This window comes from Pleurodeles waltl, chromosome 5 (genome assembly GCF_031143425.1).
Source record: "Pleurodeles waltl isolate 20211129_DDA chromosome 5, aPleWal1.hap1.20221129, whole genome shotgun sequence".
NCBI lineage: Eukaryota > Metazoa > Chordata > Amphibia > Caudata > Salamandridae > Pleurodeles > Pleurodeles waltl.
Genome location: NC_090444.1, coordinates 1,399,763,889 through 1,399,789,653, shown reverse-complemented (window position 1 = coordinate 1,399,789,653; position 25,765 = coordinate 1,399,763,889). Strand labels below are relative to the sequence as shown.

The window sequence follows — 25,765 nt, the reverse complement described above, 5'->3', positions numbered from 1 at the left end:
TGCCCTGAATGCCACAACAAATATCCCTATACGGACCAACACTCGGTCTGTAACCTGTGCCTGTCACCCGAGCACAGCGAAGAATCCTGTGAGGCCTGTCGGGCGTTCCGGTCCCGAAAAACTCTGCGCGACCGTCGAGCGAGAAGACTGCAGATGGCGTCCACGCCAAAGGAGCATCGGCAGTTCGAGACAGAAGAGGAACAGGAGGAATCCTTTTCCATCCAGGATTCAGACTCCGACGAACTCGACAATACAAAAACTGTGAGTAAGACGTCGAGATCAGAAATTAAAAAAGGCAAAAAGGCCCAGGGGACGCCACTGCCAACCGGCCATGGCTCAACCCAAATTCACGGTGACCAACAATCGGCACCGAAAAAGGCCCATTCAGTGTCGAGATCGTCCGACTCCGGTCGAGACACCGGCACGCAGCCTCCTCGGGACCGAGAGAGTGCTAAAGAGAAGCATCGACACCGAGAGTTCGGTGTCGACACGGATCAACGCCGAGACAGTGGCGCCGAAGACCATAGAGGCCAAGATTTTTCGGCACAGAAGAAGAGGAAGGTTACCTCGGAGCCGAAAAAACAAACAACAGGGTTTTCGGAGCCGAAAAAAGCACCAACAGACACAGTTTCAGGCTCCTATACTGAAGAACATTCTATGTCTTCACAAATGAAAAGACACAGATTCGAACAAGAACTGCAATCCACTGAAGTGGATCACACGCAAAAGCGTATCTTTAATCAGCAGGGGACAGGGAAGATCAGTACCCTTCCACCTGTCAAAAGAAAGAGAACACTTCAGTTTGGAGCACGAGAGGCTCCTCAGCAACAAACAGCAAAGACGGTAACACCTCCTCCCTCGCCTCCACCTGTAACTCCGGCTTCGCCAACTTACACCCCATCACATTCGCCAGCTCACACCGCCATGAGCCACGACGACCAAGATCAAGACGCGTGGGACTTGTACGATGCACCAGTGTCTGATAACAGCCCAGACACATACCCAACTAGGCCATCACCACCTGAGGACAGCACAGCCTATTCACAAGTGGTGGCTAGAGCAGCTCAGTTCCATAATGTGGAACTACACTCTGAACAAGTAGAGGATGACTTTTTATTTAACACCCTCTCCTCCACCCACAGCTCCTACCAAAGCCTGCCTATGCTCCCAGGCATGCTACGCCATGCAAAGGAGATCTTCAAGGAGCCAGTTAAAAGTAGGGCAGTAACGCCTAGAGTGGACAAAAAGTATAAGGCGCCTCCTACGGACCCTGTATTCATCACCTCTCAGCTGCCACCAGATTCTGTGGTGGTAGGGGCTGCCAGAAAACGAGCAAATTCACACACTTCTGGGGATGCACCTCCCCCAGATAAAGAAAGCAGAAAGTTCGATGCAGCCGGGAAGAGGGTCGCTGTCCAGGCAGCAAACCAGTGGCGCATCGCAAACTCACAAGCGCTGCTAGCGCGATACGACAGAGCCCACTGGGATGAGATGCAGCATCTCATTGAACATCTCCCAAAAGATCTACAAAAAAGAGCAAAACAGGTTGTTGAGGAGGGTCAAAACATCTCCAACAATCAAATACGCTCCTCTATGGATGCAGCAGACACAGCCGCAAGGACCATTAATACGTCGGTTACCATCCGTAGGCACGCATGGCTCAGAACGTCTGGATTCAAGCCAGAAATTCAGCAGGCAGTACTTAACATGCCAGTAAACGAAAAACTTCTGTTCGGTCCGGAGGTCGACACAGCCATAGAAAAGCTCAAAAAGGACACTGACACTGACACTGCCAAGGCCATGGGCGCACTCTACTCCCCGCAGAGCAGAGGATCTTATACCACCTTCCGCAAAACACCTTTTAGAGGAGGGTTTCGGGGTCAGGCCACACAAGCCAGTACCTCACAGTCCGCACCGTCCACCTACCAGGGACAGTACAGGGGAGGCTTTCGGGGCCAGTATAGAGGAGGGCAATTCCCTAGGAATAGAGGAAGATTTCAAAGCCCCAAAACCACTACCAACAAGCAGTGACTCACACGTCACTCACCCCCCAACACAACACCAGTGGGGGGAAGGATAGGTCAATATTACGAAGCATGGGAGGAAATAACTACAGACACATGGGTCCTAGCAATTATCCAACATGGTTATTGCATAGAATTCCTGCAATTCCCTCCAGACATACCACCAAAATCACAAAATTTATCAAAACACCATTCACAGCTTCTAGAGATAGAAGTTCAAGCACTACTGCAAAAAGATGCAATAGAATTAGTACCAAGCACACAAATAAACACAGGAGTTTATTCACTGTACTACTTGATACCAAAAAAGGACAAAACACTGAGACCAATTCTAGACCTCAGAGTAGTAAACACATAAATCAAATCAGACCACTTTCACATGGTCACACTACAAGAAGTGTTACCATTGCTCAAAAAGCACAACTACATGACAACCCTAGACCTCAAAGACGCATATTTCCATATACCAATACATCAATCACACAGAAAATATCTAAGGTTTGTATTCAAAGGAATACATTACCAATTCAAAGTATTGCCTTTCGGTTTAACAACCGCTCCAAGGGTATTCACAAAATGCCTAGCAGTAGTCGCTGCACACATCAGAAGGCAGCAAATACATGTATTCCCGTATCTAGACGACTGGCTAATCAAAACCAGTTCGCTCATACAATGCTCAAACCACACAAATCAAGTCATACAAACCCTCTACAAACTAGGGTTCACCGTCAACTTTGCAAAATCCAACATTCAGCCAAGCAAAGTACAGCAATATCTAGGAGCCATAATAGACACGACAAAAGGAGTAGCAACGCCAACTCCACAAAGAATTCACAATTTCAACAGAGTCATTCAACACATGTCTCCAAATCAAACAATACAAGCAAGAACAATACTACAGCTCCTAGGCATGATGTCCTCATGCATAGCCATTGTCCCAAACGCAAGACTGCACATGAGGCCCTTACAACAGTGCCTAGCCTCACAGTGGTCTCAAGCACAGGGTCACCTTCTAGATCTGGTGTTAATAGACCGCCAAACTTACCTCTCGCTTCTATGGTGGAACAGTATAAATTTAAACAAAGGGCGGCCTTTCCAAGACCCAGTGCCACAGTACATAATAACAACAGATGCTTCCATGACAGGGTGGGGAGCACATCTCAATCAACACAACATAAGAGGACAATGGAACATACATCAAACAAAACTGCATATAAATCATCTAGAATTATTAGCAGTTTTTCAAGCACTAAAAGCTTTCCAACCAATCATAACCCACAAATACATCCTTGTCAAAACAGACAACATGACAACGATGTATTATCTAAACAAACAAGGAGGAACACATTCAACGCAGTTAAGCTTATTAGCTCAAAACATATGGAAGTGGGCAATCCACCATCAAATTCGCCTAATAGCACAGTTTATTCCAGGGATCCAGAATCAACTGGCAGACAATCTCTCTCGAGATCACCAGCAAGTCCACGAATGGGAAATCCACCCACAAATTCTGAACACCTACTTCACACTCTGGGGAACACCTCAAATAGACTTATTTGCAACAAAAGAGAACGCAAAATGCCAAAACTTCGCGTCCAGATACCCACACAAGCAATCCCAAGGCAATGCCCTATGGATGAACTGGTCAGGAATATTTGCTTACGCTTTTCCTCCTCTCCCTCTCCTCCCTTATCTAGTAAACAAATTGAGTCAAAACAAACTCAAACTCATTTTAATAGCACCAACGTGGGCAAGACAACCCTGGTACACAACACTGCTAGATCTATCTGTAGTACCCCACATCAAACTGCCCAACAAACCAGATCTGTTAACGCAACACAACCAACAGATCAGACACCCAGATCCAGCATCGCTGAATCTAGCAATCTGGCTCCTGAAATCATAGAATTCTGACACTTACAACTTAACCAAGAGTGTATGGAAGTCTTAAAGCAGGCCAGAAGGCCATCCACTAGACACTGCTACGCAAGTAAGTGGAAAAGATTTGTTTGTTACTGCCATCATAATCAGATACAACCACTAGACGCAACTCCAAAACATATAGTAAATTACTTGCTCCAATTACAAAAAGCAAAGCTAGCCTTCTCTTCTATTAAAATACACCTTGCAGCAATATCTGCATACCTGCAGACTACCTATTCAACTTCCTTGTATAGGATACCAGTCATCAAAGCATTCATAGAAGGTCTTAAAAGAATTATACCACCAAGAACACCACCTGTTCCTTCATGGAACCTAAACGTGGTCCTAACAAGACTCATGGGCCCACCTTTCGAACCCATGCACTCTTGCGAAATACAATTCCTAACCTGGAAAGTTGCCTTTCTCATCGCCATTACATCTCTGAGAAGAGTAAGTGAAATTCAAGCGTTCACAACACAGGAACCTTTTATACAAATACATAAAAATAAGGTCGTCCTACGACCTAATCCAAAATTTTTACCAAAAGTTATTTCACCGTTCCATCTAAATCAAACGGTAGAACTACCAGTTTTTTTCCCACAGCCAGATTCTGTGGCTGAAAGAGCACTACATACTTTAGATGTCAAAAGAGCATTAATGTACTACATTGACAGAACGAAGAACATCAGAAAGACTAAACAGCTATTTATTGCATTCCAAAAACCTCATGCAGGTAACCCAATATCAAAACAAGGTATAGCCAGATGGATTGTTAAATGCATCCAAATCTGCTACCTTAAAGCAAAAAGACAACTGCCCATTACTCCCAGGGCACATTCAACAAGGAAAAAAGGTGCTTCAATGGCCTTTTTAGGAAACATCCCAATGCATGAAATATGTAAGGCAGCCACATGATCTACGCCTCACACATTCACCAAACACTACTGTATAGATGTGCTATCCGCACAACAAGCTGCAGTAGGTCAAGCTGTATTAAGAACTCTATTTCAGACAACTTCTACTCCTACAGGCTAAACCACCGCTTATGGGGAAATAACTGCTTACTAGTCTATGCAGACCATGTGTATCTACAGCGACAGATGCCATCGAACTGAAAATGTCACTTACCCAGTGTACATCTGTTCGTGGCATCAGTCGCTGAGATTCACGTGGGCCCACCCACCTCCCCGGAAGCCTGTAGCAGTTCAGAAGTTACCCTCAATTTTGTACATTTGTATATATATTATTTAAACCTTTAATAGGTACATACTTACACATTTCATTGCGCGGGCACTATTACTATAGTACAACTCCTACCTCACCCTCTGCGGGGAAAACAATCGAAGATGGAGTCGACGCCCATGCGCAATGAGCACAGAAGGAGGAGTCACTCGGTCCAGTGACTCGAAAACACTTCTTCGAAGAAAAACAACTTGTAACACTCCGACCCAACACCAGATGGCGAGCTATGCAGACCATGTGAATCTCAGCGACTGATGCCACGAACAGATGTACACTGGGTAAGTGACATTTTCATTTCTTAATTTATTTTAGAACCACAAGATTCAGAATTCAAGTAAGTACCTAAATTGTAAGGTACTTGGCGTAGTTAAGTATGGAACTTTGCCAAATCTGTGTACATTACTGTTTTAATTGAAATAGCTATTTTAAAAGTGGACACAGTGCAAAAATCAGAAGTTCCTGGGGGAAGTAAGTAATAGTTTGTTTTTCAGGTAAGTAAAGCACTTATATTTCCAGTCTTCTGGGAATAGGCAGCCCACTGTTGGGGGTTCACGTCAACCTCAAACACCCAGCACTAACAAAACAGGGCCGGTCAGGTGCAGAGGTCAAAGTAGGGCCCAATTAGCATAGGTGCCACCGGGGACCAGGGGTGCTCCGGTTCCAGTCTGCTAGCAGGTAAGTACCTGTATCCTCGGGGAGCAGACCAGGGGAGTTTTGTAGAGTACTGGGAGGATGGGGGGCACAAACAGGCACACAAAATACAACCACGGCGGCACAGGGGCAGCCGGGTGCAGTGTGCGAAGTAGGCGTCGGGATTCAGGTAGAAATCAATGGTGATGCAGTCAGGGCACAGGGGGGCTTCTCGGGCCAGCCACCTATTGGGCTAGGATGAGGGCCACCTGCTGGTCACTCCTGCACCAGCAGTTGGCTTCTCTCTGGCCTGGGGGCTGCGGGTGCAGTGCTTCTTCCAGGCGTCGGGTTCCTTTGTTACCGGGCAGTCACAGTTAGGGGGGAGCCTCTGGATCCTCTCTGCAGGTGTTGTTGTGGGATGCAGGGAGGTCATCTCAGGATGTCCACGTTGTGGGAGTCGCCTGGGGGTCCTCTCTGCAGTGTTGGTTCTTCTGGGCACGAGCCGGGGGCGTCGGGTGCAGAGTGTTTGGGTACTTCTGCTTCCGGAGTGAGACTGGAGTCCCTTTAAAGATGGTTTCTTTGTTGCCGTTTGGACAGAGCTGCTGTCCACTGGAGTTTCTTGGTCCTTTGGGTGCAGGTCAGTCCTCTGAGTCCCCAGAGGTCGGCGGTCCCGCTGGATGAGTCACTGTGCAGATTCTTTGAGTCTGGACTAGGGCTGGTAGGGCTGTGGCCAAGTCATTTGTCGTCTCTGCAGGGCTTTCAGATCAGCAGTCCTTCTTGTTGCAGGTTGTCAGGAATCTGCTTTCCTGGGTTCAGGGTCGCCCCTAAATACTCAATTTAGGGGGGTGTTTAGGTTTGGGGGGCAGTAGCCCTTGGCTACTGCCCTTGAGGGTGTGTACACCTTCTTTCTGCCTCCTCCCTGTGGGGAGGGGGCACATCCCTAATCCTATTGGGGGGGAATCCTCCGAAACAAAATGGAGGATTTAATAAGGGAGGGGTCACCTCAGCTCAGGACACCTTAGGGGCTGTCCTGACTGGAGGGTGACTCCTCCTTGTTTTTCTCTTTATCTCCTCCGGACTAGACGCCAAAAGTGGGGGCTGTGCCTGGAGGGGCGGGCATCTCCACTAGCTGGAGTGCCCTGGGGCACTGTAACACCAGGCTTGAGCCTTTGAGGCTCACTGCCAGGTGTTATAGTTCCTGCAGGGGGAGGTGTGAATCACCTCCACCCAGTACAGGCTTTGTTCCTGGCCATAGAGTGACAAAGGCACTCACCCCATTAGCCAGAAACCCGCCTGGATGTGGCAGGCTGTCAGACACTGGTCAGCCTAGCATTAGTAGTTGGACTGGTATACAGGGGGCATCTCTAAGATGCCCTCTGTGTGCATTTGTCAATAAATCCCACACTGGCATCAGTGTGGATTTATTGTGCTGTGAAGTTTGATAACAAACTTCCCAGTATTCAGTGTAGCCATTCTGGAATTGTGGAGTTAGTGTTTGACAAACTCCCAGACCTTATACTCTTTATGGCTACCCTCCACTTATAGTGTCTAAGAATTGGCTTAGACACTGTAGGGGCATAGTGCTCATGCAGCTATGCCCTCACCTGTGGTATAGTGCACCCAGCCTTAGGGCTGTAAGGCCTGCTAGAGGGGTGAGTTACCTATGCCACAGGCAGTCGGTTGTGGGCATGGCACTCTGAGGGGAGAGCCATGTCGACTTAGTCTTTTTCTCCCCACCAGCACACATAAGCTGTGAAGCAGTGTGCATGTGCTGAGTTAGGGGTCCTCAGGGTGGCATAATACATGCTGCTGCCCTTAGATACCTTCCCTGTCCACAGGGCCCTTTGTACCAGGGGTACCATTTACAAGGGACTTACCTGTGTGCCAGGGCTGTGGCAGTTGTGGAGACAAAGGTACAGTTTAGGGAAAGAACACTGGTGCTGGGGCCTGGTTAGCGGGGTCCCGGTGCACTTTCAATCATAACGAGCATCAACAAAAGGCAAAAAGCTAGGGGGTAACCATGCCAACGGTGGCATTTTCCTACACTGGTTTTGACCACTGTACCACTTTGATTAGAAATTGGCCATATGCAAATCAATCTTGCTCCTGCTCCAGTGCTAGCAGGCCTCTGGAATTCTACTCCCCTGTTTGCTTTGGCGAGTCAGATTTTATCAGGCGGATCTATATTTAGAACCTACTCGCCTATTCTGGTGAGTTGACAAATAACAGGTGTTCTGTTAACTCAGAAAGTGAAGGAGCAATAATAATGCCATTAAAGCTTTTTTATATTGTTACATTTGCTCTGTGTTCAGAGAAAGAGGCCAGAAGTCAGTTTACTCCTGACTGCTGTTTCAGGATTTTGTAAAGTGAACTGTCTGACCTGCTGTACAAAGAGTGTGAAATGAAAGGCTGCAGGGTGTCAGATCTTTCCTAATACTCAACATTTAAATAGCTAAGAAGTGAACTGTATACAATTTCAAAATATATTTCAGTGAAAGCCCATTTTTTTGTACTTCTGTGGAATGAAACAAATATTTTAATAGGGTAGGAAAACACATCAGAACACTTTACTTGGTGCTGTGCAAATGATACTAGTATCCTGAAACCTTATTTTCATAGATTATTTTTAATACACAATAGTGTTATCAGTAAAAAAAAATGCTACAAGTTTGTGGGAACGTTTTTAACCTTTTCAATTGGAAATTTACTATAGGTAAATGACCGCGTGCTACCACTTCATGCTTTAGTAATGTATTTATTAACAGTGAGTGTTTAAATATGAACTGAGATTCACTCTTACCCGTGCCCTGAGGGCAGTCCCATCAGTAAACTAACAGACAAGTCGAGGATCATGTGTACCCTTTTTATTATACATTGCACAAACTTTTAGTCTATTTAATCAAACAGGAGTTTTTTTTGTACAGCAGAAATGCTGAACTCACATATTTGAAGGTGCACTCGTGAAAATGAAGAAAAAGCCAACTCTGTTAAATAAAATATTTGCCCAGGATTACATAACTTTAGACCAGTTTGTGGGTCAAGTACAGTTCAGCTAGGTCGAGTAGGTTATTCAAGTTACTTGACCTGCAGATCTAGTAATATTTTTATGATTTTTCTAGGACTGAATAAAAGCAGATCTAATACGATTCGAACTGTTTTGATCTGTTCAGCCTTGCACCATTTCTTGTGGGATTAAAGATAAATGTAGGAAGCAATGCACTGATATCTAGGGTGGAGGGGAGCAGAGGGGGCGATTAATGGGAGCCTAGCATTAAGAAAGTTGACATGCATATCCATTGTGCCTGCTTAACGATGCAAGAAAGAGACACTACTGACTGGAAGCATGCACTTGCAGAGTCTCTCTCTGTGGAAGAAATATATGTGCACATCTCAGATGACCAGAAACAAATAATTTGGCCTGTTTTGCTTTAAACAATGTTTTCCCAAAACTCTAATTACGAAATTATTTTGCATGGTATTAAGCATCTGTAATGACAACTCCACTCAACTATAAAAAATAAATTAAAAGGCATTGTTAGTGCATAGCATGCCACCTCACTTCATTCACCTTCTAGTTAATATATTATACTTTTTACGTGGCAGAAGTGTGGTTATCTACAGCCTCTTTCTGATTAGAAACCTGTCTGGAGTGGGACTTTTATATTCTTACTGTATTTGACTATTATATTGGATCTTACTTTAACATTCATATACATATTTCTTGAACATCATGGATTGTTTTGATAGTTTATCAAAGTATGCAATTTACCTTGATTTATAACCATAATTTAATTCCATTCATGTATCGTCTGTAAGGTGCTAGTAATATGAAAGCTGAATTCTGAATATTCTTTCAGTGCCTGAAATGTGTATTTAATGAATGCACTTTGAAGTACTTCTAAATTATCATTTATTTATGCAATTTCGTACGTCTTTTGCTTGAGTAATGTTGCCAACATCAATTACAGTGTTGCTTTCTCCTGCACCTGGCAAGCATTTTCAAGACCTGAGTATGCTAGATAAAATTAACTTATTTTGACCTCAGCCTTTGACAACTAATTGTTAACATTAATGGCAGGAGATTCCTTCTTATGCTGTCTTTCTCTTTCATATTTTAAGCAGTCTGGATCGTAAGGAAAGGTAAGATTGACACTCACGAATTTAGAGTTAAAGTGAATTATTTGTTTGGGGAAACTTAGTGTTCTGTAGAGTTTTTGCTGTAATTACTGTCAGTCTGATGACGAAAAATATGTGGTGCATGGCCTGATAATATAGGTGGGGCTATAACAGGTGATTGCTTATGAGGACCCCGTAGCATATATTTGGTGGTGGGAGCATGACTGCAAGCTCTGAAAACAAAATTGTTAAACCTTGTAATCAGTATTGTTATACGAAGGAAATGTGATGTATGAGCCACCGAATCTGAAGCTTGTGGGGTTAATGTAATAACATAGTGGGCAAGTCCATGGAGCAACCCTGTACTGCTGATGTAGGGATTTCATCCCCTCAGAATGTTCCAAACCTTGTTGTACAGTAACAACTATATTCAGTGAATGCAGATTTCAGGAATTAATTTATGTGCACGTAGTTCAGCACAACTGTGCAGTTTATTTTTATTGCGTTCTTAACTTTGTTGCCTGCCTTCAGTTTCGTACTGTTATCTTTCAAGGATGGGGTGGGGTAGTTTGGCAGCTCAGCTTTGTGGAGATATTGACGTTGTGCCTTGCCCCCTTCTCTGCCCTAAGAGCATTCCACAGAGGTCTTCAAAGAGCTGTGGCATGTTTGTGCTCCGTTTTCCTGTGATTGTGAAGCATGAAAATGTGAGTCGGCAAGAGAAGGATGACTTTAAGAAACAAATAAGAGAGCGCAGGGCCAAAATGGCAAAATCCAGAACTTTGCATTCATGTTCAGCACTGGGCTGTGAGAAGGTAATGGAGATGGACGCACTTAACTCATGAAACTGGCCAGGATACCGCAACACTGCTGCCAGAACCTCACCTAGGGTAGAGAAACGGGGAGATGATGAAAAAGGAGGTGACTGTAAGACGGCAGGAAGAAGTGGAAAGAGACTAAGGGCAGCGAAGCACAGAAAAGAGGAGGGCAAAGACAGAATGAGGGAAGGAAAAAAAGCAGAGAACGTTAAGGGAAGGCCTGTGGAGAGAAAGGCAGAAACTTAGGAGGATGGAGATGCCACCAAGAAGGCGACTAAACCAGGCATGCGACAAAAGGAACGAGTAGTACAGAGGAGAAGGGGAACTCACAAAGAACCGGGCTTCTGGAGAACCTCAAGGATTCAGATGCTGACTGTCTTGTATATGAGGAAGACACCGTGAGTACAGAGGAAGATGAGGATTGGACTGAATATTGGTGGATGCTTCCAGCTGTCGGAAAGATGCCTGCCGCATCAGGAGAATTGTTGCTGACCTGGTGAGTGATTGTGAACCTAGTGGGAGAAAGGGAGTTTGAGCAGTATATATTTTTCCCCATTTTCTTTTTTATTTCGGTGTTGTTATATTCTTATTTCCTATGTTCAGCCCACTTCCTAAATAGGCTTCCTGCATAGTAGGTGTAAGGAAATGCCTCCTTGGCATGGTTACCCCCTGACTTTTTGCCTTTGCTGATGCTATGTTTTGATTTGAAAGTGTGCTGAGGCCTGCTAACCAGGCCCCAGCACCAGTGTTCTTTCCCTAACCTGTACTTTTGTTTTCACAATTGGCACACCCTGGCATCCAGGTAAGTCCCTTGTAACTGGTACCCCTGGTACCAAGGGCCCTGATGCCAGGGAAGGTCTCTAAGGGCTGCAGCATATCTTATGCCACCCTGGGGACCCCTGACTCAGCACAGACACACTGCTTGCCAGCTTGTGTGTGCTGGTGAGGACAAAACGAGTAAGTCGACATGGCACTCCCCTCAGGGTGCCATGCCAATCTCACACTGCCTATGCAGTATAGATAAGTCACCCCTCTAGCAGGCCTTACAGCCCTAAGGCAGGGTGCCCTATACCATAGGTGAGGGCACCAGTGCATGAGCACTGTGCCCCTACAGTGCCTAAGCAAAACCTTAGACATTGTAAGTGCAGGGTAGCCAGAAGAGTATATGGTCTGGGAGTCTGTCATACACGAACTCCACAGCACCATAATGGCTACACTGAAAACTGGGAAGTTTGGTATCAAACTTCTCAGCACAATAAATGCACACTGATGCCAGTGTACATTTTATTGTGAAATACACCCCAGAGGGCACCTTAGAGGTGCCCCCTGAAACCTTAACCAACTACCCGTGTAGGCTGACTGGTTTTAGCAGCCTGCCACACTTGAGACATGTTGCTGGCCACATGGGGAGAGTGCCTTTGTCACTCTGTGGCCAATAACAAAGCCTGCACTGGGTGGAGATGCTATCACCTCCCCCAGGCAGGAGCTGTAACACCTGGCGGTGAGCCTCAAACCCCCTTTGTTCCAGCACCACAGGGCACTCCAGCTAGTGGAGTTGCCCGCCCCCCTCCGGCCACGGCCCCACTTTTGGCGGCAAGGCCAGAGGAATTAATGAGAAAAACAAGGAGTCACTGGCCAGTCAGGACAGCCCCTAAGGTGTCCTGAGCTGAAGTGACTCTAACTTTTAGAAATCCTCCATCTTGCAGATGGAGGATTCCCCCAATAGGGATAGGAATGTGACCCCCTCCCCTTGGGAGGAGGCACAAAGAGGGTGTACCCACCCTCAGGGCTAGTAGCCATTGGCTACTAACCCCCCAGACCTAAACACGCCCTTAAATTTAGTATTTAAGGGCTCCCCTGAACCTAAGAATTTAGATTCCTGCAAATTAAAGAAGAAGAGGACTGCTGAGCTGAAAAACCCTGCAGAGAAGAAGACGACACCAACTGCGTTGGCCCCAGCCCTACCGGCCTGTCTCCCTCCTTCAGAAGAAAACTGCTCCAGCGACGCTTTCCCCAGGACCAGCGACCTCTGAATCCTCAGAAGACTGCCCTGCTTCCAAAAGACCAAGAAACTCCTTAGAACAGCGGCCCTGTTCAACTAAGACTGCAACTTTGTATCCAGAGGAGCAGATTTAAAGACTCCTGCAATCCCCGCAAGAAGTGTGAGACTTGCAACACTGCACCCGGCGACCCCGACTCGACTGGTGAAGAAACAACACCTCAGGAAGGACCCTCCGGCGACTCCGAGACTGTGAGTAACCAAAGTTGTCCCCCCTGGTCCCCCACAGCGACGCCTGCAGAGGGAATCCCGAGGCTCCCCCTGACCGCGACTGCCTGACTCTGAAATCCCGACGCCTGGAAAAGACCCTGCACCCGCAGCCCCCAGGATCTGAAGGATCGGAACTCCAGTGCAGGAGTGACCCCCAGGAGGCCCTCTCCCTTGCCCAGGTGGTGGCTACCCCGAGGAGCCCCCCCCTTGCCTGCCTGCACCGCTGAAGAGACCCCTTGGTCTCCCATTGAAATCTACTGGAAACCCGACGCTTGTTTGCACACTGCACCCGGCCGCCCCGCGCTGCTGAGGGTGTACTTTTTGTGTGGACTTGTGTCCCCCCGGTGTCCTACAAAACCCCCCTGGTCTGCCCTCCAAAGAAGCGGGTACTTACCTGCTGGCAGACTGGAACCGGGGCACCCCCTTCTCCATTGAAGCCTATGCGTTTTGGGCACCACTTTGAACTCTGCACCTGACCGGCCCTGAGCTGCTGGTGTGGTAACTTTGGGGTTGCTCTGAACCCCCAACGGTGGGCTACCTTGGACCCCAATTTGAACCCCGTAGGTGGTTTACTTACCTGCAAGAACTAACATTACTTTACCTCCCCCAGGAACTGTGAAAATTGCACTGTGTCCACTTTTAAAATAGCTATATGTGTTTTATGTAAAAAGTATATATGCTATTGTGATTATTCAAAGTTCCTAGAGTACTTGCCTGCAATACCTTTCAAATGAGATATTACATGTAGAATTTGAACCTGTGGTTCTTAAAATAAACTAAGAAAATATATTTTTCTATAACAAAAACCTATTGGCCTGGAATTGTTTCGGAGTGTGTGTACTTCATTTATTGCCTGTGTGTATGTACAACAAATGCTTAACACTACTCCTTTGATAAGCCTACTGCTCGACCACACTACCACAAAATAGAGCATTAGTATTATCTCTTTTTGCCACTATCTTACCTCTAAGGGGAACCCTTGGACTCTGTGCATACTATTCCTTACTTTGAAATAGTGCATACAGAGCCAACTTCCTACAGTAGGGTTGGTTTTCGCTTCAACCTCTAGAGCAAGGAAACAATTAACAGATTGAAATCCTCTTATACTAACCATCTTTGGTAGTGTAATGTAGGTGCAGCGCACGAAAGGGGCCAAGAAAGGAGCCAGTATTGCCAGAGGAGCAGTGAAATTGTTCTAGTTTAAAGAAAATGAGGGAAATCTTGATTTTTATTCACGTCGTGGTTAAAAGCGCCACATCTGCCTAAAACGCATGCTCACTGAAGAGTCAAAAAGTTGTTTATTTTTTCTATTTCTAAAGGACAAGTGATACTTCTGTAGTAACCTACAGATATACCTACCTGGATGTTACGTTTGTCTCCTGAGGATGTTGGTGCCGTCAGCCCTGCAAATCTCTGTAGAACACATATAACTTTAAAGGACAGATTAAAAATCTCCTGGAACTTCATCTAAATATACCTATTACAGTGAACATCCCCCAATTGACTATTAGTTTTCATTTTTTTTGTTGCTCAAATTAAAAAGCCATCATACATACATCTGACAAGCCTCCAAAGCCGTATTTCCGACCATCCCTCCGCAAAGTAGTGCTAGAAGTGGGATCTGCGGAAACAGTGGATTTTGTCGCCAAGCTGGCTGACTGTCAAAAACAGTCAGAGAAAGCCTAAATAAATTCATGGTTGTGTCCATGCTGAATAGAGCGTCTTTCCTCAAAGAATTACAAACCCAAGTGGAACAAATAGATAAAGTAGCACGAAGTTAAGGCACTCCCATTGGAAAAATTGCCTAAGGTGTTCGGACACCAACACGGCCATAGAACATTAACTTCTGCTGTCCTTCAAAAATGTGCAGAAGAGAAATATCAATTCTTTTCTTTAATAACTTTGTAAGAATAGCACAGGCTTCTGCATGGTCAGAAGAACGTTGGTGACAGTATCTGGGCCCTTTGTTAACTGGAGAACTTCAAGCAGCATATCAAGCCTCTAACCCATGTGGAATGAACCCCCTATGCTAACATTAAGAAAAACATGTCGGAAACATGAGGAAATATACAGAATAAAGTTGTGCCAAATAAGAGGACTCCAGTTAAATAACCCGCACCTTGTTTTTTCAATTTAGAGACTTAACTGATAGGTGGTTGAAGCTTGCGACAGATAACAAAGAAGAAATGCTAAAAAATCTACTTAGAACAGTTTCTGAATTCTCTACAGCCACCTCTTAATTTCCTTGGCATGGTTACCCCCTGACTTTTTGCCTTTTGTTGATGCTAGTTATGATTGAAAGTGTGCTGGGACCCTGTTAATCAGGCCCCAGCACCAGTGTTCTTTCCCTAAATTGTACCTTTGTTCCCACAGTTGGCTCAGCCCTGGCACACAGATAAGTCCCTTGTAAATGGTACCCCTGGAACCAAGGGCCCTGTTGCCAGGGAAGGTCTCTAAGGGTTGCAGCATGTCTTATGTCACCCTGGGGACCCCTCACTCAGCACATGTACACTGCCTCGCAGCTTGTGTGTGCTGGTGGGGAGAAAATGACTAAGTCGACATGGCACTCTCCTCAAAGTGCCATGCCCACCTCTCACTGCCTGTGGCATAGGTAAGTCACCCCTCTAGCAGGCCTTCCAGCTCTACCACAGGTGAGGGCATATGTGCATGAGCACTATGCCCCTACAGTGTCTAAGCAAAACCTTAGACATTGTAAGTGCAGGGTAGCCATAAAGAGTATATGGTCTGGGAGTTTGTCAAACACGAACTCCACAGTTTCATAATAGGTACACTGAAATCTGGGAAGTTTGGTATCAAACTTCTCAGCACAATAAATGCACACTGATGCCAGTGTGGAATTTATTGTAAAATACACCCAGAGGGCATCTTAGAGATGCCCCCTGAATACCAGTCCGAATCCTAGCGCTAGACTAACTAGTTTCTGACAGCCTGCCACAACCAGACGAGTTTCTGGCCACATGGTGAGAGTGCCTTTGTCACTCTGTGGCCAGGAACAAAGCCTGTACTGGGTAGAGGTGCTTCTCACCTCCCCCTGCAGGAACTGTAACACCTGGCGAAGGCCTAGACGCTGACCGTCCTATATGCGAGGAAGATGCTTGGAGTATAGAGGAGGAGGATTGGAACGCGTCTGGTGGATGCCACCAGCAGTTGCCTTGAAGCCTGCACAACTCAGGAGAGTTGTGGCTCACCAGGTAACTGATTGTGAACCCGGAGGGAGAAAGGAAGTTGGAGCATTACATGTTTTTTCCCCCCACTTTTTCTTCATTCCAGATTTTATTGTGTTCTTGTTATTTCCTATGTCCTTCCCCATTCCTCTATAGGCCTCCTACGTAGTATGGTTGATTTTGGCCTGAACTTCCATAGCAAGGAAACTATAAACAGATTGAAATCCTCTTATTCCTACCCTTTCTTGGTAGAGTGGAAAGTGGGGGTGAGAAGCAGAGTAAGAAAGGGGCCAAGACTGGCCCTCATATTGCCATAGAAAGAGTGAAATTCTTCTAGTGAAAAGGAGAGGAATCTTGGGTGTTCACCTTTTGGTTAAAATCACCATATGAATCTACAATGCATGCTCACTGAAGGGGGAAAGGGTTGATAAGGAAGTGGAGTCCTAAAAGGCCAGTGTTAAAAGGATTTTATTTTTAAGGTAAAGGGATACTTGCATAGTAACTTACAGATCTACTTACGTGGGTGGTCTGGTTTTCTCCCAAGGGTGTTGGGTGGCATCAACCTATGAGCCTGGTGAGAAGACATATCTTAAAAAAACAGACAGAAAATTGCCTGGAACTACGTCTAAATATTCCCAAATCGGTGACCTTTCCACAATTGACTATTAGCTGGAATTTTCCTTTCTTTTTGTTCACATTAAAAATCCATCATTCGTAAACCTGACAAACCTTCAAAGCCTTATTTACGACCATCCCTCCAAATGGACTTAGAAGGGTTCTATTAAAGTAGGAGTAAGATGATAGAGGGGTGAGGCCATCTGATAAATAGGGGGGGGGGGGGGTAGTACCGGAGCGACATCAGCTCCGCGTGAGAACACAGGTAAACCTATGACAGAGAAAATGATGGCGTAAATTTGAATGGGGCAAATGGCAAAGAGCCAAGTGTCCAAAACAGCATATCCCTTGTGGTGTTTTTTTTAAAACTTATTTTTTAATAGAAAATATGCTCTGATGAATATTCATTATTGAAAATGTCCGTAATCAATCTTGCCGATTCCGCCTATGCTCCATTTTACCAAAGACGTTTGAAAGTGTAATACACAGATTGGATTAGGACCTGGCACATTTACTTTTATCTGAATGCTTTGACTACTTCTCCTGTTTCGGTTTACTCAGCTATAATTTAATACAAAAATAGACACAGTTCTTCATATCCCACCGTAAGTGAGATGTTTTAGGTCACTCCTGCAGTGGTTTAGCTTCTGTTGGTGGTGAGGCCTATTGGTTGCAGTATACTTTGTGCTTGGAGTTACCTTCTTGTTCAGTATTGAGTAGTTTTGTTATCTGCCTTAACTCCCCTATAGAAATTTCCCCAGTGTAAAATAAGCAAGAGAATGGCAATCTCCCAACTAAGCCAAACTAGAGGTGTCAGTTCAGATTCACAAAAAAGAGTTCTGATGAAAGAATAGAATGCATAAGCATAAAGCCTTTGCACTTGAGCAGTAAAGAATTTTCCAGCTGGAAAGTATTCTCGGCACTAAATCAGCAGACATCTTTTGAAAGTGGGTTCTAATGGGAATCTCTTCTGAAGAGTGGTAACCCTACCGGTCTCAAAAAGTCTAGTATGATCTGACCTGCTCAAGGAAAACACAATAACATACATTTGCTAAAACATAAGTTGATACATTTGATGCATTACCTGTTCTCGGCATCTAGTTGGATTTCAGCAACCCCTGGGAGCAAGTAAACTCCCTAGTTTCTCGCATCTTCACAATAGGGTGGCCACAGAAACAAGTCCTTGAAAAGATACGTCTCCCGGTAAGACCCTCACTATTAGTTGTCTAATACATAAAGTGCCTATTCACTAACAGACGGCTTCTGGAAAGTTACAGCATCCACAGTGGAAGAGAAAAACATCTTGTGTAAAATTACAGTTCAATGTGGAAACAGGCCTTTTAATGCTAATAAATTGATCATTGTTAATATACCATCACTAATTAGGCTAACTTTAAGTCCGCATATTATTTCTGTTGTATGCTTATGATACCTAAATATGGAAACCTTTTACAAAATTGCTTTTACAATACTTAAGTTATTTAGCATAGACTTTTGCACTTTCTATTTAAATACATTTTTATTTGCAAAAATGATTACGTTTGCTCCACCAGGAGCAATAGTTCTCCTAAGTCCAAATAGAGGTTTCAATACAAAGTGAAACAGTTCGGGTGTTTCAGGTAATTTGAATTCCAGCACAGTTTTCCTTAGTTTTGGGAATATGACTAATGGTTACCTGGCATCCTGCTTAGACCTAGCACTCCTGATACTGCTGAGCTTGGGTCCAAACTGGGGTGGCATGGTGAGCAAAAAAACGATGGATTAAACCCAGATCTGTGACTGGGGGTGAGTGTCTGACAATGTTCAGCATTCCGTCCATCACTTGTTGTTTTTGCTTTGTCGCCCTAAGTGGGAAGGGTATACCCAGACGTGGGTCCCGTGCTTCCCATGCCACTGGATTCAAGCTAGCCTGGCTGATGAGGGGTGAAACCCCGAAACCGGTCCCAGGATGCTTGTTTCCGGTCCAGTGAGGACCTGGCTTGGCAGTTCGGGCTGGACTGTTCCCATGAGGAACAGGGTCAAGACTGATTTGCATATGGCTGGGTCCAAACTGGGGTGGCATGGTGAGCAAAAAAACGATGGATTAAACCCAGATGTGTGACTGGGGGTGAGTGTCTGACAATGTTCAGCATTCCGTCCATCACTACTTGTTGTTGTTGTTACTGCTGAGCTTGCAGACATCTTTTCTGTTCGCTTACGGCAACTGATAAATGTTTGCCACTTATTAGGTTCCTAGACAGAGTATTTAATTTGTCACTGAAGATGAACAGCACACCATTTTGTGTCTAACACATGGCTCCATTGTGCTGCAGCAACACCAAGAGTTGAATTTCACCTAGGAGGATGATTTGGATCATAACAGAAATAGCTTTTTTTTTTTCTGAGACGCGCTTTCTCACAGTGCTTGTCTGGTGTCTTGGGTACTTATCGTGTTTCATCAATTGATTTGAAACTATCAAAGTGGATGATGAGAATTTAAGATTTCTTACTGGGAATAAGGGAGTGGCTGCTTTTAAAGAGTCATCCTTATTTCTACGTGGATCAAAATATTTGAGTTGGAGCTTTTTTTAGTTATGGAAACGTATTTGCGGTTTCCCGGGCAGAGTGTTGGTGAGTACTAAAAGATGAATGTACAAAACCTGACAAGTGAATGACCTTTTTTGGGGTACTCGGTTGTATTGCTGTGGGTTGGGGTCACTTATAGACTAATCCCAGAGTGATTAATATTGAACTCCTGTTATTATCATTTTTGGAATCACATTTGGTTATTTTTTGTCAATTAGAATTTTCCTTTATTAGAAAGGATTTTGGTTGGAAGATGCTACCTGTCTGTACCACTCTGTTATTCGCTATAATTACTCTTGACCTATTATCTTTCACTTTTTCATGACAAAATCCAAATAACCTTTTCCTTGTCTCCTGATACTTAACTGTACTGACCATATATTTTGCATTATTTTTAATTTTAATTTTATATTAATTACACAGAGTTGTATCTCTTCCAGGAATTGATCTGAAAATAAAATGTGTTTTCGGGCCCCAATGTCCCCATAGAAAATATTTGTTTGGGACCTCAAATGAGAGACAAGAAAATATGCAGTACATGAATTGCACTAGTAGCAAGCAGATGGCACTAAATCTCTTCACTAGTCAACAATTTCACTAGTGATCTGACATGGGACACTTTGCACAAACACATACTAGCAAACGCATTCCTAGAATAAACACACTAAGTCGCAAATAGATAATCTGGAAGTGGGTACTAAATCATAAAGCTGTAAAACTACTTTTCCAGTAGCATGAAAACTCGCATTGTAGACTTAATTTGCAACAGAAGAAAATAAAAATTGCAGAAGTTTCACATCCAGATACCAACAGTAGCTGCGGTGTTGAACACTTGGTATGGGACAAGTGTGCATTATTTTCCTCCAATTCTAGAGAACTCACAACTGGTCAAACAGACATTTGACAGTGAATATTTGTGCCCTCACATTGGCTATTTATGCATGGCTCTCACATCGTTCTTCACCACCATATTGTAAACTACCTATACAAGGATCTTACTAACTATATGTCAAATAACTGTAGTCCACCCAGTATCCTGATTTGTAAATTTAGAAGCCTGGCACCATGGGTGGCAGGATTCCAGCTTTTACCTTTACCACTAAGGTTTATGAATGTAGTTAAGGTAATGTGATATCCCTCGATAATAATTAACCTGCAAAGCATAATGGAATTGGTTTGTGGTATGTTTCCACAGAAACCCTTACAGCTCTTCAAATTGATGTACAATATGTATTTCATTGCCTTCTATAGTTAGCAGATGAGTTTTAGAATTAAGCCTCATTGAAAGTGCTTTTCGCAACACTAGTGACTCAAATATAAAACAGAACACATAGTATTTAAGAATCCCATCCTTAAAATTGTTTTAATATTTTTATGTACTTCAGTTTAAAGACTAAATCTGTGTTCACGCATTCATTTTCCCAATGTTCACTGTCATTATACTTAAAATGATTTCTCAATGCTGCACTTTTTGGCTGCAACTTAAATTTGACCCTTTATGAAAAATATGGAGACCGATTAAAACAGGAGTTTGAAAAGTTGTACGACTCTTAGAGCTTTACAGGGTGAATCTTTTCTGGATTCACTTACTGTGTATGAGTCCTCCATCTCAAGATTGGGTGCGGGATTGTCTTTATAGTCCTTGATTAAAGAAAATAAAAAAAATAAAAAACCTTGGTGGCATTGGCCCTTTACTGTCCAGCCTATCCCTCTTTGATGTCCAAAGCCTGCACCGGAAGCCCCTTTGCATGGCTGCCATCTTCATATTCTCTTTTTTTCCATCATTGGGCCTTGAAGTATAGTGTGAACGTAGAAGATATTCAAGAAAGTTGAGCATTCTTGTGACAAGCTCATCTCTCAAACACCAAGAATCCTCAAAGAAATAGAAAGGTAGAGTATATAGGTACAGGATATAAGCCACAAATGTCGAAAGAATGAACATTGGGAACAGTGCAAACCCCCTTTAAATTCCTCCAGCAATGCCACCACAAGTTTGCACTGAAGGACTGCCATGAGGTTTGTAACCTTTGTCTGCCGATGGGACCACTGCACTGCTCAGAGAGTGGCTAGTCTTGTGCATAGTTCCAGCTTAAGATCATTAAGACTAGGGAGAAAAACAGATGGGTTAACTGCTCAAGAGTACCGTTGGAGAATACATGGCTGAACGGTCTTGGGCAGTTGAGCAGTGAGGAAACCTCTGAGGGAACATAGGTGGCCCAAAGAAAGGGCTCCGAATTCAAAGGGGGTTGACAAAACTGAGAGTAAAAATACATTGAGGAAGACTTATAAAGATGATGAGGCGAAGAAACACCAGGTTACACAGGGGAGTGTTGTGGTTGAGCTGAAGCACTAGGACTCGAAGCACTCGAAGGCTTCCCAGATACCAAAGACCGCTGTGATCAAGGGCAAACACAAACCTAATGAACCCCCCAGGTTGAAGTCAAAAGAGACAGTTAGCAGTAAACCCTCAGAACCGTACAAAGTGTAAGCACTCCTCCAGAGATCCTTCTTATATCAGATGTAATGTGGTGGCATACTCCATGATCATTGCCACCATAAGCGGAATGGCCAACGCCTCCAGTGCCATAGGGACCCCAGTATGCAGCTTGACAGGGAGAGCAAGAACACAGATGGTGGTGGTGTGAAAAATGGGCAGGTTGGCAGCCCTAAAGCACTACTCTTGCATTTTTGGCATTTACATGAAGTATGGCCATCAGCAGTAGGATGAGATGGAGGAGTAAATTCAACACCTCCTAGAACGGATGTCAGAATATTGGCCATTAAATCAAATTTCCACAGGAGTAGATGCCTTTTACCCAGCTCTCTCTAACAGAGGCGTGCTCAGACTATAATTGATTATCTGAACCCTGCATCCGCTAGGGGGAAAGGGGAATGGGAAAAGAAGAAGAGACCGCCTCCTGTTCCAGTTCCAGCCTGTGCTTCCCACTTGAAGATAGGATATTCAGTGTGTCTCTGAAAATCTGCACCTTTCTTCTTATTGGGATTTCTTTAAAGGAGGGACCTGCAGTCGGGTGATAAGAGCATATACAAGTACATTCTATCTGCACATTCAACTGTTCAGCTATTCACATTCATGCAATTCTGTTGTTCTCCTAACCTGGATCTTTTGAAAGACTAGCCTCTCTCTAAGAGAACAATGTTTACTTAATATCTTCTTTTCTCCAGGAGTCAGAGGTTTCCAAGATTCTCTGGAGAACAGTTCAAAAGTTCACAAATATACAAACTACTAATGTCTTTTACTGGAAACAAAAACTCCTTCTCAAGGTTCAGTTTTCTCAATTACAGTCTCTGGGAATTAGTCTGAGCACTGAGGTTTGTCTTTAAGACTGGCAAGCCTGCAAAGCAAAGAGTTCTTGAATATATATGTACATATATATTGGAAAGTCTGGAAATCATACAAAAGGATTCCTTACTGCAGTTGCTTGAAGTTCTGTTAAGCCAAAACAAATTCTCCTCAGAAAGCCGATAGCCAGTTGTTGGAAGAAGGAAGAAAATATTCAGCTTCTTCAAAAGGGAAAAAGTAGCTGGTGTGAACACCTTAACAAGAAAAATAATTAATTACTCAAAACTGGAAGAATTCTCTATGAAACGAAGCGCCTCAGGAATAGTTCTCATTCTCCTCAGGGTGACAGTTGAAGTGCAGGGCTCCCAGAGAGAAACAGCTGGAGGGATGCTGTAGGAAGTTGGCTCTGTATGTGCTATTTCAAAGTAAGGAATAGCATGCACAGAGTCCAAGGGTTCCCCTTAGAGGTAAAATAGTGGTAAAAATAGATAATACTAATGCTCTATTTTGTGGTAGTGTGGTCGAGCAGTAGGCTTATCCAAGGAGTAGTGTTAAGCATTTGTTGTACATACACATAGACAATAAATGAGGTACACACACTCAGAGACAAATCCAGCCAATAGGTTTTTATATAGAAAAAATATCTTTTCTTAGTTTATTTTAGGAACCACAGGTTCAAATTCTACATGTAATATCTCATTCGAAAGATATTGCAGGTAAGTACTTTAGGAACTTCAAATCATCAAAATTGCATGTATACTTTTCAAGTTATTCACAAATAGCTGTTTTAAAAGTGGACACTTAGTGCAATTTTCACAGTTCCTAGGGGAGGTAAGTATTTGTTAGGTTAACCAGGTAAGTAAGACACTTACAGGGCTTAGTTCTTGGTCCAAGGTAGCCCACCGTTGGGGGTTCAGAGCAACCCCAAAGTCACCACACCAGCAGCTCAGGGCCGGTCAGGTGCAGAGTTCAAAGTGGTGCCCAAAACACATAGGCTAGAATGGAGAGAAGGGGGTGCCCCGGTTCCGGTCTGCTTGCAGGTAAGTACCCGCGTCTTCGAAGGGCAGACCAGAGGGGTTTTGTAGGGCACCGGGGGGGACACAAGCCCACACAGAAATTTCACCCTCAGCAGCGCGGGGGCGGCCGGGTGCTGTGTAGAAACAGGCGTCGGGTTCGCAATGTTAGTCTATGAGAGATCTCGGGATCTCTTCAGCGCTGCAGGCAAGCAAGGGGGGGGTTCCTCGGGGAAACCTCCACTTGGGCAAGGGAGAGGGACTCCTGGGGGTCACTTCTCCAGTGAAAGTCCGGTCCTTCAGGTCCTGGGGGCTGCGGGTGCAGGGTCTCTCCCAGGTGTCGGGACTTAGGATTCAAAGAGTCGCGGTCAGGGGAAGCCTCGGGATTCCCTCTGCAGGCGGCGCTGTGGGGGCTCAGGGGGGACAGGTTTTGGTACTCACAGTATCAGAGTAGTCCTGGGGTCCCTCCTGAGGGGTTGGGTCTCCACCAGCCGAGTCGGGGTCGCCGGGTGCAGTGTTGCAAGTCTCACGCTTCTTGCGGGGAGCTTGCAGGGTTCTTTAAAGCTGCTGGAAACAAAGTTGCAGCTTTTCTTGGAGCAGGTCCGCTGTCCTCGGGAGTTTCTTGTCTTTTCGAAGCAGGGGCAGTCCTCAGAGGATGTCGAGGTTGCTGGTCCCTTTGGAAGGCGTCGCTGGAGCAGGACCTTTGGAAGGCAGGAGACAGGCCGGTGAGTTTCTGGAGCCAAGGCAGTTGTCGTCTTCTGGTCTTCCTCTGCAGGGGTTTTCAGCTAGGCAGTCCTTCTTCTTGTAGTTGCAGGAATCTAATTTTCTAGGGTTCAGGGTAGCCCTTAAATACTAAATTTAAGGGCGTGTTTAGGTCTGGGGGGTTAGTAGCCAATGGCTACTAGCCCTGAGGGTGGGTACACCCTCTTTGTGCCTCCTCCCAAGGGGAGGGGGTCACAATCCTAACCCTATTGGGGGAATCCTCCATCTGCAAGATGGAGGATTTCTAAAAGTCAGAGTCACCTCAGCTCAGGACACCTTAGGGGCTGTCCTGACTGGCCAGTGACTCCTCCTTGTTTTTCTCATTATTTTCTCCAGCCTTGCCGCCAAAAGTGGGGCCTGGCCGGAGGGGGCGGGCAACTCCACTAGCTGGAGTGTCCTGCTGGGTTGGCACAAAGGAGGTGAGCCTTTGAGGCTCACCGCCAGGTGTGACAATTCCTGCCTGAGGGAGGTGTTAGCATCTCCACCCAGTGCAGGCTTTGTTACTGGCCTCCGAGTGACAAAGGCACTCTCCCCATGGGGCCAGCAACATGTCTCGGTTTGTGGCAGGCTGCTAAAACTAGTCAGCCTACACAGATAGTCGGTTAAGTTTCAGGGGGCACCTCTAAGGTGCCCTCTGGGGTGTATTTTACAATAAAATGTACACTGGCATCAGTGTGCATTTATTGTGCTGAGAAGTTTGATACCAAACTTCCCAGTTTTCAGTGTAGCCATTATGGTGCTGTGGAGTTCGTGTTTGACAAACTCCCAGACCATATACTCTTATGGCTACCCTGCACTTACAATGTCTAAGGTTTTGTTTAGACACTGTAGGGGTACCATGCTCATGCACTGGTACCCTCACCTATGGTATAGTGCACCCTGCCTTAGGGCTGTAAGGCCTGCTAGAGGGGTGTCTTACCTATACTGCATAGGCAGTGAGAGGCTGGCATGGCACCCTGAGGGGAGTGCCATGTCGACTTACTCGTTTTGTCCTCACTAGCACACACAAGCTGGCAAGCAGTGTGTCTGTGCTGAGTGAGAGGTCTCCAGGGTGGCATAAGACATGCTGCAGCCCTTAGAGACCTTCCTTGGCATCAGGGCCCTTGGTACTAGAAGTACCAGTTACAAGGGACTTATCTGGATGCCAGGGTCTGCCAATTGTGGATACAAAAGTACCGGTTAGGGAAAGAACACTGGTGCTGGGGCCTGGTTAGCAGGCCTCAGCACACTTTCAATTGTAAACATAGCATCAGCAAAGGCAAAAAGTCAGGGGGCAACCATGCCAAGGAGGCATTTCCTTAC

At 45.0% G+C, this 25,765-nt stretch overlaps 1 protein-coding gene across 10 annotated transcripts in view; it reads left to right on the top strand.

Moving 5' to 3' along the window:
- Positions 1–25,765, top strand: part of SENP6 (SUMO specific peptidase 6) — a 914,216-nt gene that overhangs the window by 116,122 nt on the left and 772,329 nt on the right. For 4 of the 10 annotated variants that reach the window (XM_069235653.1, XM_069235656.1, XM_069235663.1 and 1 more), the window contains one exon: positions 9,939–9,959. The exons of 3 other annotated variants lie outside the window; for them this stretch is intronic. In XM_069235653.1, the coding sequence (XP_069091754.1) occupies positions 9,939–9,959 (21 nt within the window). The remainder of the gene's footprint in view (positions 1–9,938; positions 9,960–25,765) is intronic. 3 more of the 10 variants (XM_069235658.1, XM_069235654.1, XM_069235661.1) reach the window with 1 other exon arrangement.